Raw genomic sequence first — 20,093 nt, 5'->3', positions numbered from 1 at the left:
GCATGCTGTGAACATGTCTGTGTGTGCTGCCATTGTGTAGATGTTTCTGAAACTATTTCGGCATTCTTAAGGACAGTCCTCACTTAATCAAAACCAGTGCACTGACATGTGGTACCATACTTTTTGTGGGTTTCTCGTTGTCCTAGACACATTTTCTGATTACTATGTTGGAATTACTGACCAGTACTGAAATTGACAAGCTATTGAATTAATCATTTGAAGACTCTGTTTCTGAAAGGGACATTTTTGAAAGCAAATACAGTGACTCTGCTTCTGAATCAGGCTCAGACACGAAAACAACATTATTACAATATTACCATTCTGCTGTTCTACATTATTTTGCTTGCTAATTCTACTATGTGATTTATATTTCCATTCTGTTTTCAGACAAAATGCCACCTCCAACAATGCGTAATATACTTCCAAATAATCAAGGAAGTACTTCCAATGTAGTTCCATCTTTAGACCCATCATGCAAAAGATTTTCTACTGCTGCAAATCCTTCAGACGTAAAATTAGGACGGACAACATTACACAAGCAACCATCACTCCCTGAATTCAAAGAAGAAAGAGGATGTGTGGCAGGGCAAAGGGTTGCCATTTGGCAAATTTTCTTCAAGTAGGTGATGAGTTTGCAAAGAAGGAAAGTAGGCCTATACATCAACATACTGCTACACCCCAAAATGTGTATAGCAACAGTCTTCTACTGCAGCATTAAAATCTTCACATAAATTTTTTTTTCGCTAAACTTTTGTTCAAATTTAAATAAAATTTATATGCTAAATTTGTAGTAAATGTGTTTCATTTTGTAGCTGCATTAAATAAGAAATTTTCTACCTTCATCCATATTTGTAAAGAAGGTTGTAAGAATGAAATGATAGGCACTTAAAACAGATGCCAAAAATGCCTGGGATTCTGTGACAAGCCTGCTGCAAAGGGCCTGGAACTCAAAAGTTTTAGAGGAGATACTGTCACTGGTAGACAGTTGCAAATATTTTTTGGCAGATTATAGAACAATCCGATTAATTCTTTCACCCTTTGCTAAATGATTTCATATTTAACAATTGAACCACAAACAGCAAATGTTGCAAAAACAATTTGCATTTTCACTGCTAATAAACAACAAATATCTTTCACATATTTCAGTATTTTAGATTGTGAATAGTTTCCTTTCATTTTTCATGTTTAAATGTTAGAATTGGTCAATATAATTTAAACAATGCACCCAGATATGGACTGCTAGTTATTCTCCCACCCTTTTTTGCCACTTGATATTGTGGTAAGAATGCCTTTGGCGTAATATGCCACATTCAGCAACACTGTCCTGTAGCTATGTGAAATATCAACACCGGTAATTTTTCTTGCATACTACTATTACCCCAGGAAATTCATTTGGTTCTTTGGCCATCAGCTACTAGTTCAAATTTGCCAGTTACCCATGTTTCATCTAACATGTCATTCACATCCATGGTACTTTTTTTAAAAGTGATATGTTTAAAATATTTTGTCTGTACAACAATACACATAATACCAGGATGATGAAACGGGGGCAGGGGAGGGATTAATGTTTATCAAAGAAAGTGAATGTGCATGTGATAAAAATTATGCAGATTATATAAGAACAATCTTCTGCTGGGAGAATTTTGGATTATTGTCGTCTGTCATGAGTGTAACACTTGACAACAGAGGATAATAACTGTTGAACAGAGTTAATTCCAATCCAGACTAGCAGTGCAAAGAAATCATCCCCGCCCCCTCCCCAACCAAGTCAGTTATCTATTTCCTTCTCTTTCATAAACACTACAAACAGGTTCAAATGGGGAAAAATCTTCGTCTCCAATCCCTCCATCCAGACTACACAAAAAAAGTGCACCAGTATTTCATATTCAGTAACTCTGAATTTTTTTCCCAGCCAATATAATGTGAATCATGGCTCAATATGGTATCAGTGATACATTACTATTTCTGTGATGCTGAATACACACTTCAAAACACACAGGATATCGAAAGTAATTTGTAAAAAAAATTACAAAATCTTTCAGTGCCATATGGAAGATTATGGAAATTTTTCAAGAGATTATACATAGTACCACTACACTGGCACAGTACCATTTTTATATATCCTCCTCTTTATTTGATGCTCTTTATTTGATGAGATCTGCTTTTATAAGAAGATTGCATAACCAAAATTAATTTACTAAAGATATTTTGTTATTTATAATATTGGTAAGGCATAAATTAATTTAAATGGTAATGAAGGGAACAACTTAATTCTTGATAACCATCAAGTAATTTTTATGATTATAGGAATCTTTATTTTTATCTTGTGGCTTTCTCTGATTTTATCAGACACTGTGCGTAATAAAACTTTTTCTCGTAAGACTTGACTGTTAGCTGCATAGCTGAGTGGTCATTTTCTTTGAGATATAACTAGCGGAAACTATCACAGGTTACAACTTAAAAAGCCATTCACTGACATCACCAAGCAGGGTCCAACTAAAACAGCCCAGCATTGTCATCACCAAGAAATAGCACAATTTCCTGTTAATGAAATAAGCAAACATAATTAAATATTATGCCTAGTAAAAGTGATTTTTTATGCAAGTGAGGTGAGAATGTAATATCTGTATCTCTGGCATGTAATCTGCTTTTTAATTATCATAGTCCACCTGCTTTTTAATTACCATAGTCCATCTTTCCCTACTCATTCACTGTACTGACTTTACCGCATGTTTTTCCTTAAAATTATAATAATTAAAAAAGGAAAACAATATGACAACAAAATTTCTTGTTAAATCCATGAAGAAAAACAAATCTTACAAAATGCAACTTTAAATCATTTTGCATTAATTCTTTCTGTGATGTTAGCATAGGCAGGCATCATTAATTTGCAGCTAGAGGGGAGTTGAAGATGAGGTTATATGTGGAAAATGGTTGCAAAAGAGACGTTTGTCATAGGAGAAAAAATTTAAAATTTGATGTAAACAGAGTTTAAGTAAACCTATTCTTGCAGACAGTGCTTGATCCACAAGATTTAATCACAAGTGACAATATGAAACATTTTGGGTTGAAACAAGACAATGTGAATTCTATTATTTGTTAACAGTATACCTTTTGTAGTACGAGACATACTAATATGAACTTAAAATATAGCATCAAAATATTTCATATGGTATACCTGGAAAGGAAATAGGAATTTACAATATACTTCATCCAAGACGACAGTCTCTTGTACTTTTTGTCAAAATAAAATCAAGGGCTATTGTGTCATCACAAGAAGAATCTATTATTTTAATACATACTACTTTTTTTTAAAAAATAATAATAAATATTCCAGTGATTAAATTAATGTTGTTATGTACATATCTATATATATTTCACGAACACTTTGAATTGTACAATTACAAGTTGTACATCACATCAATGTACAATTTTACAGTTTCTCTAATTTCTACACTGGTGTCAATAGTCTTCACTGCTGCCCTTTTCTATTAGCAAGCCTGTGCCAAATTCACATAATAAATATTTACATCATTTAGTTACTGTTCAAATTGTTGCTCAACAGAGACAATAACAAATTGTATTTTTCACCACAGTCACGCATAAAACTCATTGCCCATAGAATTTTATTGCAAATCATTCTTGGTTACTGAAGAACTGTTACCTGATGCAATAACAGCACATACAATAAATGTAACTGCATGAATTGTCCAATTAAACACTCATAAAAAAACAGCTTAGCTTCAAAGACAAATCCTGTCATTTATAATGATGAAATGTACCACAAGAGTTTCCTAATAGCTCTAAAGTGAATAATGAAACATGTACTGTAATTATGACATTAAAATTGTGGCATTCTTTGATTCCTTAATTTTGATAAGAATTTTATAAATAAAAAAATAGTTTTTTCTTTACATAACAATTAAAATTAACATAATATTGAGCATGAAACAGGAATGGTAGGTACCACCTGAGAAGGGAACAATAGTAGGTGGAGGGGGCTGGCTAAGGCATCAATCTGCCTGTTATTCTGTTTCCAGATAACCCAATGGTTCACAAAATTCAAAACAATTTCATATGTAAAATTATTTACAAACATCAAAATCAACAAAACACCCACTCACATATCACAACATGGATAAATTAACTGATCTTCTACTGGTCCTCCTCTTTTGGTCTTTGATACACAGCACCAAATTTAGCCATGTATTTTTTTATAAAGTCTCGTGCTTTATGTTTCACATTATCATTGCATTCAAGGTCCTCAACACTTCGGCAGTGTTTCAACTCCTTCAGCATTACAAAATGTGTCAGCTAAAATAAAGCATAAAATAGATAATTTATGTCGTGATACAAGACAAAAACAGAAAATCAATGTTCAACTAATCAGCTTACCTTTCTAGCAAGATGCTTGAAGTCATCTGTGTTTGTTATACGTGCTTTCTGACATTCTGGTTTTCTATATGGATTTAGATATTGCACAATTACACCAGCCATCTGCAGTCGGAACTGATCCTTAATTTTCCTAGCTGTATCACTTGAAGTATCAGCAGCAACAGTGACGGGTTTTTCTGATGACCTTGTGTTAGAATGAAATTTACTTTCACGGTGATATCTTTTTGATTTTTCTGCATGCTGACGTGCCAGTTCTTTCCTTTTCCTCAGTTTTTCCTTTATTTCTCTATACCTCTTATTATCAGACTTATCTTCTTCTCGGCGAGGCTAAAAAGTAACAGCAGAGAGTTATATTTTGCAATGAGTACTTTTTTTAAGAAAATAAAAGAAGTGTGCATATTTATGGAGATTCAGACACACACTGGGAGACAGTTTGTATCAGTGATATGACAGCAGCTATACCAGTGACATTTCTGCAGGTGTATAGAACATTTGTAATCTATAACAATCAAAAACCATTTGCCAACACACAGTCCCCCCCCCCCCCTACACAGACACAACTAAATGTACCCATACTGAAAGGGTATAAGGTAATTCCTAGGCATCTGCAGCTACATTTTAACAGAACAAACATATTTTATGAGGAACATGTAACCATGTGGCGAAGCCAATGTGAAATAGCTAATAATACATACACCAACTGATTTTGCTATGTAATTTGCCAATGGAGTAGGAGAATTACGTCACCAATAAACCTTGGGTCAATAACTGTTTGAGGAAAATAATATCCCTTTACAAAGCCAGCTCAGTGAAATCATGTCATCTTCACCGATCAGTGGCGCATCTGCAAAGGACATCATTCTATGTTTAGAGCTTGCCAAGTCACATGAAGTTGTTATTTATATAGCATGTGTCTCAATTTCAGACAAAATACTGAAAGGATTTCACAGACAATACATTACAACTGTTTAGATTTAAATACGATACTTAAATATATTGCTGCAAGTTGTCATGCATGCAGTGTAGTGTTGCAAATAGCATTTCTGGCTAGTGTGCTGCAGGTCACCAGTTCAAACCTGATCACTAGCAATTATTTGTTATTTACTATTTCTAGAAGGTTTTCAAGATTCCTTTGTTTGTGATGATTGTATATTCTGCAACATTCAATGTTTATCTAAACAGCAACACTCTTCATAAAGGAGTCCGATTCCAGTCTGTAAGCTGATGCTAGATAAACACGATTTCAGTGCTAAGTGCTGTACTTCACTGATGACCCTGCTTTTGGATTTGGACTTGAATGTGGTTCTGACAAGAAGTTGTTTAGTGGAGACACTGGGTACTTCAAAACCACAGTTTTGATTAGGCAATGTAAAAGCCATCACTTACATGGACAAGAACCAAATACAAGCAGTACATCATTCCCACAGTATGTATATTAAGAAAACCATTGGATTCAAAAAATAAACAAGTCATATACACACCAGGCATGCATTGGTATTTTCTGAAGATGCTAGCTGAGATCAAACAAAATACCTGAAAAGGTTCTACAAACTCTCCAAATACAATAGGTGGAATGTACAGCTTAGTAGTGGTGCAAGGACAATGAAGAGAAGCTCACAATTAGGACAAATTCCTGGCCAAACTAAAGAAAATATATTGTGACAATCAGTGGTGAGTCCACTTAATGGAAGAACACAGCCCAGCATCATGGGGCATGGGGAAACATAACAGTCCAACACACAGAATGTTTTGATCCTATACCACATTGTAAATCTGAATATGACAGAAGCTGACAATATCTCAGACTTAAAGAAAGAGGCCACAGAAAGGATCTACCAATCCCTTCTGGTAATGGATGTAACAACAACAAAAAGATGGTGCCAGTGTGCTGTGGAAATACAACAGACAAAGAGTCAGACAAAAGAAGTATGACTGACTCTCGAATATGGTACCTATGACAGTTTCGGAAGATCACCATGATCTCACTAGGCAGTGAGAGAAGAAGAGATACAGCATTTTCTGGCAACTAAAACAGTTGGACTCCACCTCTTGTCGAACATGCTAACTTGGATTTGTGCTACAGCCATCAAATGACAACCCTGCACCTGACCAATAGAGGCACAACTCACTCCTCTGCCAAATAAACAGACTGCTGTAGCATAGAGGACAAAATGCCAATGTGTTTCCACTGTGGACAGCCTGGGTACATTGTATGCTACTTCAGAGAAAGAAGGCTATGTCACCAGATGTCAAGCATTACAATAGTTCTGTTTATACCAGTCAACACAGACAATTATACCCGAACTGCGTTACAATGCCCATCTCCATGCCCTAGATGACATCGCTTCCCCCCACCGTAGCTGTTCATTGTCGCCATACAGAGATAACAGCCACTCACCTAGCAAATAAATTCAGAAAAACTGAGCAAGGCAAACACCGACTGAACTGTTGCTGCCACAGATGGAAATTCTCCATGGATAACCATTACCAAGATGGTAAGGAATCTTGCTGAAGTAATCATTAATGGCCAACCTGTCCGAGTGCTAGTCGACTCAAGGGTTCCTTTTCTATAATGTGAAATGCTTATCATTGACAGCTAAAGAACACTTATGTTTGGTGATACATAAGTAATTATGCTGTATGTCATAAATCAGAAATACATGCAGCCAATAGGAACCGTACTGCACGATTATCTACCAATGATAGAGCATGCCCTTCAAACTTGTCATTTTAACAGAACATAGTCATAATGTTAATTCTCAGATGAGACATCTTGCAGGTATCACAAGCAGTCAAAGACTGTGGAAGATCAGAGCTCTACACTGATGAAGCTACTCCAACAACCACACATAACAAAGATTGGTTTGCACGGCTCTTTTCCACTGTAGATGCTGTTATCCTGCCTTCATCAATGAGATGCATTCCAGTCATTAATTGAGATGTTCATTTAAAACTGTGGAGCTTTTGTTGACTGCAGAAAGCTACTGAGGCTCACAAAAGAAATCTGGATGCAAATCATAAGCACTGTAGTTGGTCAAGGAGAATTTTGTATCACTAAAGTCACAAGCAGCCACAACTCATCCTTTAAAGGTACACGCCTAAGGGCAGTCAAACCACTCCAGAAAGGCCACCTTGGTGCCAATGCTGAAGAATCATGCTCTGTTGCCACTACAGACAACATAAGGGAGGTAGGTACTATCAAACTGCCAAAGGGAGGAACAATTTTGGAGATGTTGGGCACTCTGCATCTATTTTCAAATGCTTTAAAATCTGGAGTGGAGAAAAGACAAGACCAAACAGCCCATGGTAACACACCGTATCAACACTGTGGATCATCCATCAATTAGCCAGTGTTCACACAGGGTGTTATCAGTTCAATGACAGATAATCCATTAGGAAGTGGGAAAGATGCCACAAGATGATATCACTGAACTTCCAGTCCTTGATCCTCTGAGGCTTAAGGAGTATCTATCAAGAAATCCTTTGGTAGAACAAAGGAGCACGGATGAAACCTAAATCATCACAGCATTGAATGACACTGCTGCTAAACAAAGATATAATCTAGCACTGCTGAAAACCATAGAACCTTGAAGGAGGAGGAACTGGCAAAAGGAGAATTCCAATTAATATACGGAATATCATATAAGACGAACTATAATCCAAGGGGACAGAAATGGTTGCTTACTATCCCAGCTCACCTACGGCCAGCTATCCTGCTGTTTTTCCATAACACAAAAGCATCTCATCACCTGGAAATTGTGAAGAGTCTAGACAGGATCAGACACATGTATCAGTTGCCAGGTCTCTACCAAGTCATTACAATATGTGAGCCACTGCAAAGAATGAAAGCAAATGGAAACATGTACCACAATTACCTACTGCAAGGAATGAAAGCATTTGAAAGCATGTGCCACAATTACTTACTGCAAGGAATGAAAGCAATTGGAAGCATGTGCCACAATTACCTATGGAGTATCTGGTACCAAAACAGCCTGCGGCAGTATCATTCCGTAGAACTGGAATCAGCCTTGGGAAGTTTCCAAAGTCGACAAACAGAAATCGATGGATAATAGCCTGCATTGACTACCTCACTCATAATGCTGTCACCAAAGTTGAGCTGACTGCTAAAGCTCCCAAAATTGCAATATCTTTGTAGATGATGACATTTTGTTTGATGATCTCTGGAAAAGTTTTGCAGTCCAAACTATTATAAAAGGCAATTTCCCATAGCAACAGCACTAACAGGATGATAACTGCCTACCACTTGCAGACGAATGGTCTCACATAAGGCAGATATGCTCTCAATATACACTGACGTTGAACAGAGATTGGGATACACTGCTGACCATTGTGAATTTGTATACAACACAGTAAAGCAAGATACTGGCTTTGCACCACATTTCTGCTCCATGTTCGGGAGACTGAAACACAAAGGATACACTGTTCTCTTTTCAACTGGATGATACTCAAGACGACCACTTTAAACACCTCATTACCAGGTTCAAAGAAGCAAGGCAGTTGGTTTGCTTATGGACACTGCACATCCAGATGAAGGACTGAGATCACAAATGACATCTGCTATCTGGGTTCCTACAGGCAGCTGGATCTACTAGTGAAGACAGGTAGCCTCACGTGTGGGATGGTAGATGAACTAATGTTTTGCTGCATCATTCCCGAAACAAATTGTGATCTTCTGGTTTGGAGCTGAATGGAAGACTCAGACACATTTGTGATGGTATTTGATGAGGATTTCTCCTCATAGGTCATATTTGCATTACACACAAGAGATGGCTACCAGTGTAGCAAAGTGACAGGCACTTGCAGATTTTTTTATTTTATTATTATTATTATTATTATTATTTTGATAGAAAAACCCCTCAGGTCTACTACACATTATAATTTCAAAACGGGACATTATCAGCCCCTTTAACTACAGAAACTAGCATTCATCATGACAGATCGAAGAAACCAGAAGTGAATTTTAAATTCCAATTAGATTGTATATTGCAAAGATAGTCTGGCCACCAGTGTTAGAGGGGTATTTACAGCCATAACCAGTATAATAATAAATTGGGAGTATTTATTGAATGAATCTGGCATTTTCTCCCCATTCAGGCAATTATTTATTTCAGATTTTTATTTCACAACCATTTTCAAACTTTAAGCCCTTAAACAATTATTACCTGTGTAGAAAAGACACTATATTACTGCTATGAAAAGGGAGACCATTAGTGTGAAAGAAAATTACTAAAGGGATAGCAACCTAGAAAAGTTACCATATGTATAAAAATGGCTGTGAACTCACATTTTATGTTTCAATTTGTTTTGGTTTATGAAAATTTAATTGTTCTCGATGTTTTGAGAGTTAGCTTTTGCATGTCACACACACTCCGCTACCCTAGTAGCTGCTTCTTGCCTGTAGTGCATGCTTGGCCTATTAACTGGGGTCATACAATTCATCTCAATAGCGGAGGTTGAAAAATGCACATCCAAGACCATCACAGAATCATCTGAGCCCCTCGTTTAAGCTTTCCACTTACTCCAAACCAGAGGTACATGATTGGTTCTGGGAACAATGCTGCAAAGCGATGTCTTGGCTTCCACCCCAGGGATGTGGCTAGCTGTCTCACCAAATGAACCACTCCCTGGTGGCACCAATGATGGCTTCTGAACCAGGTGGCAGACATCATTTGTGAATGGGAGCTGCTTGACTAAAGGCTTTTGATTAACAGTGTACAATGTAGTTCTTAAAAATGTGTTATATGAACTGGATATAAGCTTCAATGTATTTTCTGTCACTGAAATCTCAGGCAAGGACTATGTTCAGATGGCAAATGCAAGCAGCACAGTTTTCAAAATAGCCGACAAACTGAATATGCACGTTAAGCAGACTTGAATGACAGGTGTATAAATTGATCTTTTGTAAAAAGAGAGAGAGTCTAACAAATGCATGACAGCACTTTCGATTAAAATGTGGTTGACAAGTTCACATATCAAAATGTTATGTATGTCAGCAATCAATTGGAATGAAAGTAAATCTAATCTAATCTAATCAGAACCACATCCAAAACGAATGGCCTCTTACTATATCGATGATTGGAATGATTAAGTATGTGTTGTCTCTATCTGTAGCAAAGAGTATCATAAACTTACTTCAACAAATACAAAAGTAGCTGAGAATACTTTCGATATAATCCATGTTGACTTGTACGAATCGAATCTCATATTTTTAGGAGGAGGTAGGTATTTCAAGTTGTTAAAAGAATTTTTCTTTTCTTTTCTTTTTTCATTCCCAAACTATTCATTTTCTGAAGACAAAAGATTAAGCTTTTTACAAATTAGGAACTTGCTTGACAATGGCAGAAAATCAATTTGGGAGCAAAGTCAAGTGTTCTGGGCTAGGCAATGGGACCCAAACCAATAACTCACACCAAAAGACTTCTAGATGAACTCATAGTTCTTCAAATCTAGAGGAACATGTAAACACCTTAACAAAAAGTAATAGCTTAAAGAGAAATGTGCAAAATTATTGAGTCTGCATGCACCATCAGCAATACATGCACAAAACCTGAATGAGATCAGGTGGGCTGAAGTTCTAAATTATGCAGTTTTTGTGTTAAATCAAAGTGGAATTAGTTCAATAAAAAAAGTCTAAATGAACTGTGGTTGTAAAATGGATATTACTAATTTGAGAAGTTTTGGATGTGACTGCTAGTTATGTAACTCAAAATAGAGTCTCATCACTGAAACTATAATGTTGACTAGAACTTAGGGCACCTGTCAGATTCACAATGCACTAATAATGCAAAACTTGGCATATCGTAAAATCCGAAGGTTACTGAGGCCGATGCTGTCCTTAACAGGGCATAGCATCTCCTTTATTTTCTTAGGAGGTTGGAAAATAGCCTGTACACTGCCTTCCCATGACTCTACCTATTTTGCTGGATGTAGCACTGCAGGAAGGAAAGAAAGCAATGGATAGCTCATCACGTAAATGTTCAATATTTTCACATTTCTTTTTGTTATAGAATGCTTCATATCAGGTGACCCACGGTCATTCTTTCTGAACGCGTACTTCCAATGATTAATTACAGAATCCACATGGTCCTTGGCAGAAACAATTTTTGCTCTGTGTATCAGAAGATTTAAAACTGCACTCTTCTGAACTGGATGGTGAAAACACTGGATGCTACAATATAAATCAGTATGAGTCAGCCTGCGGCACACCGAGTGGCCAAAATGTCAATCCAATTTTCATTGTATCAAAAGTATCTAAAAATGGCAGCCTTCCATCTTTCTCCATCTTGACAGTGAACTGGATGTTTGGATTCATATTGTACACATGTTCGTGGAAGTGCTCAATGCCGTGTGATAAGACCAAAATATGTCATCGACATAACGATAAAATGAAGATGGACGATGGGAAGAAAAATTCAATATTTGATGAAACAAAAGTTTTGTCCCAGGCTGCTCCATACTGGGATTCTGTAATTAGACTGTAGAAATAAGAATGTGTGAGATTAACTTCAACTGTGACAGTGGATATTACCTTGATAGTGTACAGAAGTGAGCTCTCATTGCAGAGAAGAGCCAGACATTTTGTCACAGTGTTAACACTATGATGGGAGCGGTGGTACCACCAAAACAGACGTCGACACCAAATACGACAGCATTACATAATTACCAACCAATCACAAGACATCTACGGCTATAGAATCCTATCACAGCAGCAGTTTGATAGTCAGTTGCTACTGACGAAGAGGATGGAGGTGATCATCAAAAACTTGACATTTTGCCCTAAATTGACACAGTAAGAAGTACGGAAATATATTATACCACAGTGTCATCATGAAAGACTTTGTTCTCATATTAAAAGATTATCAGCAGGCTTTGTTTAAAGTTATTTGTTCTCTGTCCTGTAAACCATTGCGCCAGCCACAGTGCAACCCCAATGTGAATACTGTCCTCAAACAGTGGATGAATTAGTTGACATTTGTAAGCAGCTGGAAATTGTCCTGACTATTATCAAACAATAAGTACTATCTTCTCCTATGGATACTGTCAATTCTGCAGGACATAGACAAGAAGGAACACTGTATCTACTCAGTGTGTATGCCTGGAGGACACACTCAACAGGTTGAAGAGGTTGTTCTAGCAATCACTGAGGGACCAAGGTACAACCACTTCAGATTGTGGCGCACGTTGGAACAAATTATGCCTTTTGTCTGGGCTCTGAGGTTATACATAAGTTGCCCAACCATATTGTAATGTAAGTGCAGACTATAATCATCCAACAATCAAATGGGAAAATTATAGTTTTGTTAGTGGTTGGTAATGTAACTAATGAGGAGGTATTGAATAGAATTGGGGAGAAGAGGAATTTGTGGCACAACTTGAGTAGAAGAAGGGATCGGTTGGTAGGACATGTACTGAGGCATCACGGGATCACCAATTTAGTACTGGAGAGCAGCGTGGAGGGTAAAAATCATAGAGAGAGACCAAGAGATGAATACACTAAGCAGATTCAGAAGGATGTGGGTTGCAGTACATACTTCAAATTGAAGAAGCTTGCACAGGATAGGGCAGCATGGGGAGCTGCACCAAACCAGTCTCTGGAGTGAAGACCACAACAAAAACATACTTGTTGGTGCGACAAGACATCCTGTGAAATATTACTAAATGCCTTCTGTAAAAGCTACTGAGAACATGTAGTTTGGAATCCCACTCATGACAGAAATATATTCTACATAATGGCAACAAAAAGACCTGACTTCTTTGAGGATGTCCACATCAAAACTGGTATCAGTGACTCTGAGGCAGTTGTGGCAACAACGATTACCAAAGTACAACGGCTACTAAAACAAGTAGATACACCACCAAGGTCAGCAAACTAGATAAAAAAAGTAGTAATGTCATATTTCAATGAGAAACTTGTAACTTTCAGCACAGGGCAGGAGCATGTAGAGGAACTGTGTCTTAAGTTTAGAAGAATAGTTGTCCATGCACTGGATGGATATGTACCCAATAGAAAAGTTCATAAATGGAGGGACCCACCATGGTATACAGTCACTGTAAAGAAATTCCTAAAAAAAAAAAAGATTACTACATAATAGATGTAAAATGAAGCATAGGGCTACCGACAGAGAGATGCTGAATGAAACGTACCAGAATATTGTAAGATGATCTTTTACAAAATTCAAAGAAATTATGGTTGCATGAAAAAGTTAGTGTCAAGTCACTCGTAGATGAGACAGAAACTAAATTGAGAATGGCAAAGCAGAAGCTGAAATGCTTAGCTCTATTTTCACATGTTCCTTTACACAGCAAAACTCTGGAAAATTTGCAATTTAATCCTCGTACAACTGAAAAGTGTTGCCAGTGGTGTTGAGAAACAGCTGAAATCGGTAACACTGAACAAAGCTCCAGGGTCTGATTGAAAGCCTATCAGATTCTGTAATGAATATGTGACTGGGTTAGCCCCTCTTTTAACTATACTCTATTGTAGATACCTCGAACAAAAAACAGTTCCCAGTAATTGGAAGAAGGCATAGGTGACACAGGTTTACAAGAAGGGTAGTAAAAGTTATCCACAAAACTACCACTTGTCACTGTTTTGTTGTAAAATCTTAGAATATATTCTATGGTAAAACATAATGAGATATTTCAAACAGAATTACCTCTTTCATGCCAACCAGCATGGATTCTAAAAACACCAGTCATGTGATTCAACTCAACTTGCACTTTTCTCACATGACATACTGAAAACCTTGGATCAAGGCAGTCAGGTAGATGCATAATTTCTTGACTTCCAAAAAGCATTTGACTCAGTACCACATCTACACTTATTATCAGACGTATGATAGTATGGGATATCAAATGAAATTTTTGACTGGATTGAGGATTCTTTGGTTGAGAGGATCAGCAAATTATCTTGGATGACAAGTCATTGACAGACACAGAAGTAATTCAAATGTGCCCAAGGAAATGCGTTGGGACGCTCGCTGTTCATGTTGTATACTAATGACCTATTATACTAATGGTAACCTCAAACTTTTTGCAAATGATGCATGATTTATCATGAAGTACTGTCTGAAAGAAGCTGTGTAAGATTTCAAAATGGCAGAGGTTGGCAACTTGCTTTAAATGTCCAGAAATGTACAATTGTGCACTTTACAAAAAGGAAAAAAAAAAAAATGCAGTATCCTACGACCTTAATATCAGTGAGTCAGTCCTGGGTAATGCACTAGGCAAACTTCAGTTTCTTGGTAGAAAATGGGAAATTCAGTCACTCTACAAAGGAGACTGTTTGCAAATCACTTATGTGAACCACCCTAGAATACAGTTCAAGTGTGTGGGACCTGCACCAAATAGGACTAACAGGGGATATTGAATGTGTACAGCTAGGGGCAGCACTACTGGTCGTGGGCTTGTGAGAGTGTCAAGAGAGGTGCTGAAGAAACTGAACTGATAAGACTCTCAAAAATAGACGTGAACTGTTTTAAAGTATGACTATAAGGAATGAACTGCAACACCATACACACCACTCCTGTAGGGATCAGGAAGATAACATTACATTAATTATAGCATGCAAGGAGGGTCTTAAACTATCATTCATTCTGAACTCCACGTGTTAATGGAATAGGGAAATAACTAGTACAATGGGATGTCGCATCTGTCATGCACTTTACAGTGGTTTGTGGAGTATAGATTAAGATGTGGGGACTGTTAGTTGAACTCAATTTAAAGAAATTTAGCACACTGCACATATAAGCAAAAAGACCCTTTATTGCTTGATTACACAATTACTGAACAAGCACTGGAAGCGATCACATCTACTACATATCTAGGGGTATGTACATGAGTGATTTAAAGTGAAATGACTATTTAAAAGGTATCATAGGAAAGGCAGATGCCAGACTGAGATTCACTGGAAGAATTCCAGGGAAGCATCCACAAAGGAAGTAGCAAAAAAACCATCGTTTGACCACTTCTTTAGTACTGTTTATCATTCGAGGACCCCTACTAGTTAGGATTTTCAGACGGAATAGAGAAGATCCAAAAAGACAGCAGCTCTTTTTGTCAAGGGTTCTTTTAGTATGCATGAAGGATTCTTTCAGTAAGCACGAAAGCATCATAGAGATGCTCATCCCACTACAGTGGCAGACACTGCAAGTGGAGCTTTGTAGGCAGTGTACCCACCGGAGTGACATGGTAAGTGGTATGCATCTAGCTTGTAACTTCAGACAGAGCACACACAGTCTAATGGAGCAGCACCTACCAGACTGACACAACATAACTGAGTTGTATGGCTTGCCACATCACAGCTAGATGAATGCGGCAAGCTCAACTCCAAAGTGTAATTGCACCATTAAAACGGCAATACCGGGCTGGTCTATTCTGATACCTGGCAGAAAGTCATGCCACATCTACTACTTCAATCATGGAGGAAAATTCTTCCAGACATAGAAAAAAATACTTCTCAAGGTTCTGGTGATGAAGAAATAGCAACTGCACAAATAATGAATCTGTCAATGGGTTACAGTGGTTTTCAATGTTGAAGAAGAAAATTTGAATGAGTGGCTGAAGATCGATGCATGTGAATCCAGCTTCCAGCGAATGAGTGGCACCAACATTGTGACTGCTGCTCCACAACAATACAAAGAAAACAACACTGTTGGGGAAAGTGGGGATGAAGATAGTGACCTTGTCAGTCATTGTACCACACTGCACTGTGTTGATATTCTTCTACATCAGATGGGCCAGAGAGGGTTTCAGAACAATGACATTATTATTGCTACAAAAAAAATTCAAAATGCCGTGCGAAAAAAATGTCAATTCCTCTCAAAAACAGACCGACATCACACACTATTTTAAGAAATAAACAGGCTGACAGTAGCTACGCACAGAACTTGGATAAAGTTTCGAAAAAAGACTACATGCTTGTAAATATGTCGATTATTCATGTTGTATTCATTATTTGTGCATCTTCTCCCCCACATTAACCTGAAAAATCATGAGAATACTGTATTCAGGCTGCCGATGTTTTTATTTTGCATTTGATGTGCCACCCATAATTCTTCAAATGGTAGTGTGTCCTCAGAAAAGATAAAAGGGAAGGCTATAGATTCAACTTTTTATACACGTGAACCCACCATACATTGCTTTCTGACTCAATTGAGACTTTGCAGGGTGGAAAAAGGGTGAAAATAAAGAGACCCAAATAGTTTCTGAGAAAATGATGATCAAAGTTTCGACACCATTTCATCCACCCCCTTGTACACTGTAAAATATAGTGAGTCAGTTAGCGTAGTGGGTAAAAACATCGTTTCGAATTTCTGCATCCTGTTTTTTATGTTTCTTTTCCATTAATTTTTTGTTGTCAGAGATTTTCTTTCTTTCTTTCTTTGACATTGTGAAATACAGTGAAATTATTGACTAAAGAAATAAGCACTCAAATACTATTACACACAGATTTTATCATCACAAATCTTATTTCATCAATAAACAATCCATCACATACAGAAACCAAAATATTAGAATTATATGTTACATAAATATAATTTTATAATTTATATGTTTTCCATTTTCAATTATTGTTAATAAGGCTATATAAGATCTGTGATGATATAATTTTTTATAACATCTGAAGTACTTATTTCTTTTGTTAATAATCGCATCATATTTCATGACGTCATCAAAATTACTGACGTCACAAAAAATATTGATGTCACATATTTCTGGTATTTCCACGCACAAAAAGAGAGAGAGAGAGAGAGAGAGAGAGAGAGAGAGAGAGAGAGAGAGAGAGAGAGAGAGCAATTCAATTTGGACACAGGTTGCAAAAATGAGAATCTGTGGTATTAGCCACTACCCTACCGCCAACATGTGGCGGAACATTCCACGAGCAGACTGGTAAAGTAGGTTGAAACTTTGTCACTTTCTCGAAACCACTGAGTGTCAGCACACAAGCCACACCAGATGTCCCTTTATTTCAACCCTTTGTTCAACCTGGGAAGTTCTGTCTGTGTCTGAGAGCAAATTATGGTGGATTCCCCTTGTGAGTTCACATGAGCAGAATGTTTGCGGAACGACAACTGTGCAATCAAGTTTTGAGAAACTCCTATATTTTAAGTTTTGAGAAATTCCTACATTTGTCTTTCCATTGACAAGGCACTTTAGCAGTTTTCCTTACAAAACAATTAGACACTGCATCATTCTTTCTTATTGCTGACATTTCTTCTTCTTCTATCAAACTTTGTAGCAGACTCAAATCCTTTTGCAGTAAATGGGCCTTCAAGTTGGTGACATTAAGAGCCCAGTATACTTTAGTTATATCAATAGCAAAATCCCATTTGACATTAATGGCTTGCTGGAACACAAGCCCAATCATTTGACAATATGTCAACAAAACAGTTATTGAATGTTTCGTGAATGGAATTGTTAGTGCAGACAAGAAAAATTGATGAATATGTAGCTAGCTTTCAAATTGACATTAATGGCTTGCTGGAACACAAGCCCAATCATTTGACAATATGTCAACAAAACAGTTATTGAATGTTTCGTGAATGGAATTGTTAGTGCAGACAAGAAAAATTGATGAATATGTAGCTAGCTTTCAAACAAAAATAACTTTTAATGTAATGTTGAGACAAATATGTGACTTTAGAATCTAGATGCAAATGAGAAACATAGTGGGTGTGGCTATAGCGTCAAGTGTGTATTCCTCGTGAAAATATCATACACATAAAATTAGTCACATCTGAGCTCAAATGGCTCTGAGCACTATGGGACATAACATCTGAGGTCACCAGTCCCCTAGAACTTAGAACTACTTAAACCTAACTAACCTAAGGACATCACACACATCCATGCCCAAGGCAGGATTCGAATCTGCGACCGTAGCAGTCGCGCGGTTCCGGACTGAAGCGCCTAGAACCGCTCGGCCACCGCAGCCGGCTCTCAGCTCACATAGAGGCTAACGAACAGTCGTTCTTTCTATGCACCTTTCGTGACTGGATCAGTAAAAGGTGGAAGTGACACTGGTAAATGACGTGCCCTCAGGCATCCACCTAAGGTGGTAGCATGTAGATGCTGATGTAGGAAAATGCATAACAAGGGTCACGATTTACTTAATTTATTAGGATCTCAACATCCAACCATTTGAGATAAAAAAGACCAATTTCACACACACTGGGCATACTGGAATATAATGCAATGCAGACAAAAATCATATGCCCAGTCCTATCACCCATATCATTTAAGAGCAGTTTTCTGACAATACTATGAAAAGAATAGATTGCTACTCATCATATAGCAGAAATGCTGAGTTGCATGTAAGCACACAAAAAGTCTTTCAAACCAGTAAGCTCTTGGCCAAAACGTCTTCTTCCAAATTAGACAAAACACACACACACACACACACACACACACACACACAAGTGCGCGTGTGCACATGACCCCTCTCTCTGGCTGCCGAGGCAAGACCATGGAGATCAGGGAAATATTTCACATCATTTTTAAACTTTTCCAAAAGGCCTGCTACTGTTCAAAATTGCTTTTTCTCAGAGAAGCTTGGATTCTCCTTATTACCCCAGTGAAAATCTTGCACAAAATAAATGTCTATAAACCACCAGCACATCTTTCATTCCATTTTATGAAACAAAATAGTTGCTACATATTCTCTTGAAAATCAATCATCAATCATCATAATAATACTGTCACTTATACTGTGACGTTAGCAGTTTTCTCTATTGGCTGGAACTGCTTGTGCTCTGTTACTTTTAAGCCTCATAATAAGCACACACCGTGGTGAGCGTGGACTTCTCTCAACGCTGTAAGTTACGCATGTTCTTTCACACATACTAGGCAATGAATTGTATCACAAGATTATCTAAGCGAAGTACAAAACGCATGTTTGTCACTTATATGACAAGAAGTTCCATCATAAACTACAGACAGTTACGGGCAAAATACAGCACAAGTGACCGGCAACGTAGCATCCCCAAAGACATTGTGTGTGAGGACACAAAAACAAAATCAATTAACCAAATGATATTAGAGCTTTATGTAATGTTAACTGTGAAAGGTACTGGAAGAGACTGTATTCCCACTTTTCCTCCCATTTATTTGTTTGACCATGAAGCAAATCGCAACAATCTATAGTATTATTATTACGACAAAACTACTAAGTGGTAGGCAATGAAAAGAGAACTGTTACACATTTAACAAGGGAAAATCCAGGATGGAATGTAACAATATAATGAAAAGGACAGTAGCTACTCACCATGCAGCTTAGATGCTGAGTCGTAGATAGGTACAACAAAACGACTGTCAGAAAATGAGCTTTCAAGGCCTTTGTCGGAGATAGAAAACACACACACACACACACACACACACACTCAAAACTCACATAACCATGACTGCAGTCACTGACTGCTGAAGCCACATTGCTAGCAGCTGCACATGATGGGAGACACAACCGGATGGTGGGGTTAAGGAGGAGGCTGGGGCAGGAAGGGGAACAGATAGCAGGGTAGGGATGGGGGACAGTAAAGTGCTGCTTCTGGGAACATACAAGGACGAGGTGGAGGGAGGGCAGCTAGGTGCAGTCGGAAAGTTAGTGAGAGAAGGGGGTAGGGGAGGTAGTGGAAAAGGAGAGATGTTAAAAGACAGTGGGTGCATTGGTGGAATAGAAGACA

General features: G+C 37.6%; 1 protein-coding gene across 4 annotated transcripts in view; it reads right to left on the bottom strand.

Annotated features, from left to right (window-relative positions):
- Positions 1–2,255: 2,255 nt before the first annotated feature.
- LOC126162917 (uncharacterized) overlaps positions 2,256–20,093 on the bottom strand; it is a 252,238-nt gene continuing 234,400 nt past the window's right edge. For all 4 annotated transcript variants that reach the window (XM_049919735.1, XM_049919733.1, XM_049919734.1 and 1 more), the window contains 2 exons: positions 4,396–4,722; positions 2,256–4,314 (listed from right to left, as the gene is read on the bottom strand). In XM_049919735.1, the coding sequence (XP_049775692.1) occupies positions 4,156–4,314; positions 4,396–4,722 (486 nt within the window). In that variant the 3' untranslated portion in view covers positions 2,256–4,155. The remainder of the gene's footprint in view (positions 4,315–4,395; positions 4,723–20,093) is intronic.

The sequence above is a fragment of the Schistocerca cancellata genome, chromosome 2 (assembly GCF_023864275.1).
Source record: "Schistocerca cancellata isolate TAMUIC-IGC-003103 chromosome 2, iqSchCanc2.1, whole genome shotgun sequence".
Lineage (NCBI taxonomy): Eukaryota > Metazoa > Arthropoda > Insecta > Orthoptera > Acrididae > Schistocerca > Schistocerca cancellata.
The sequence above is the reverse complement of the archived record's forward strand: the minus strand, read 5'-3'. Positions and strand labels throughout refer to the sequence as shown.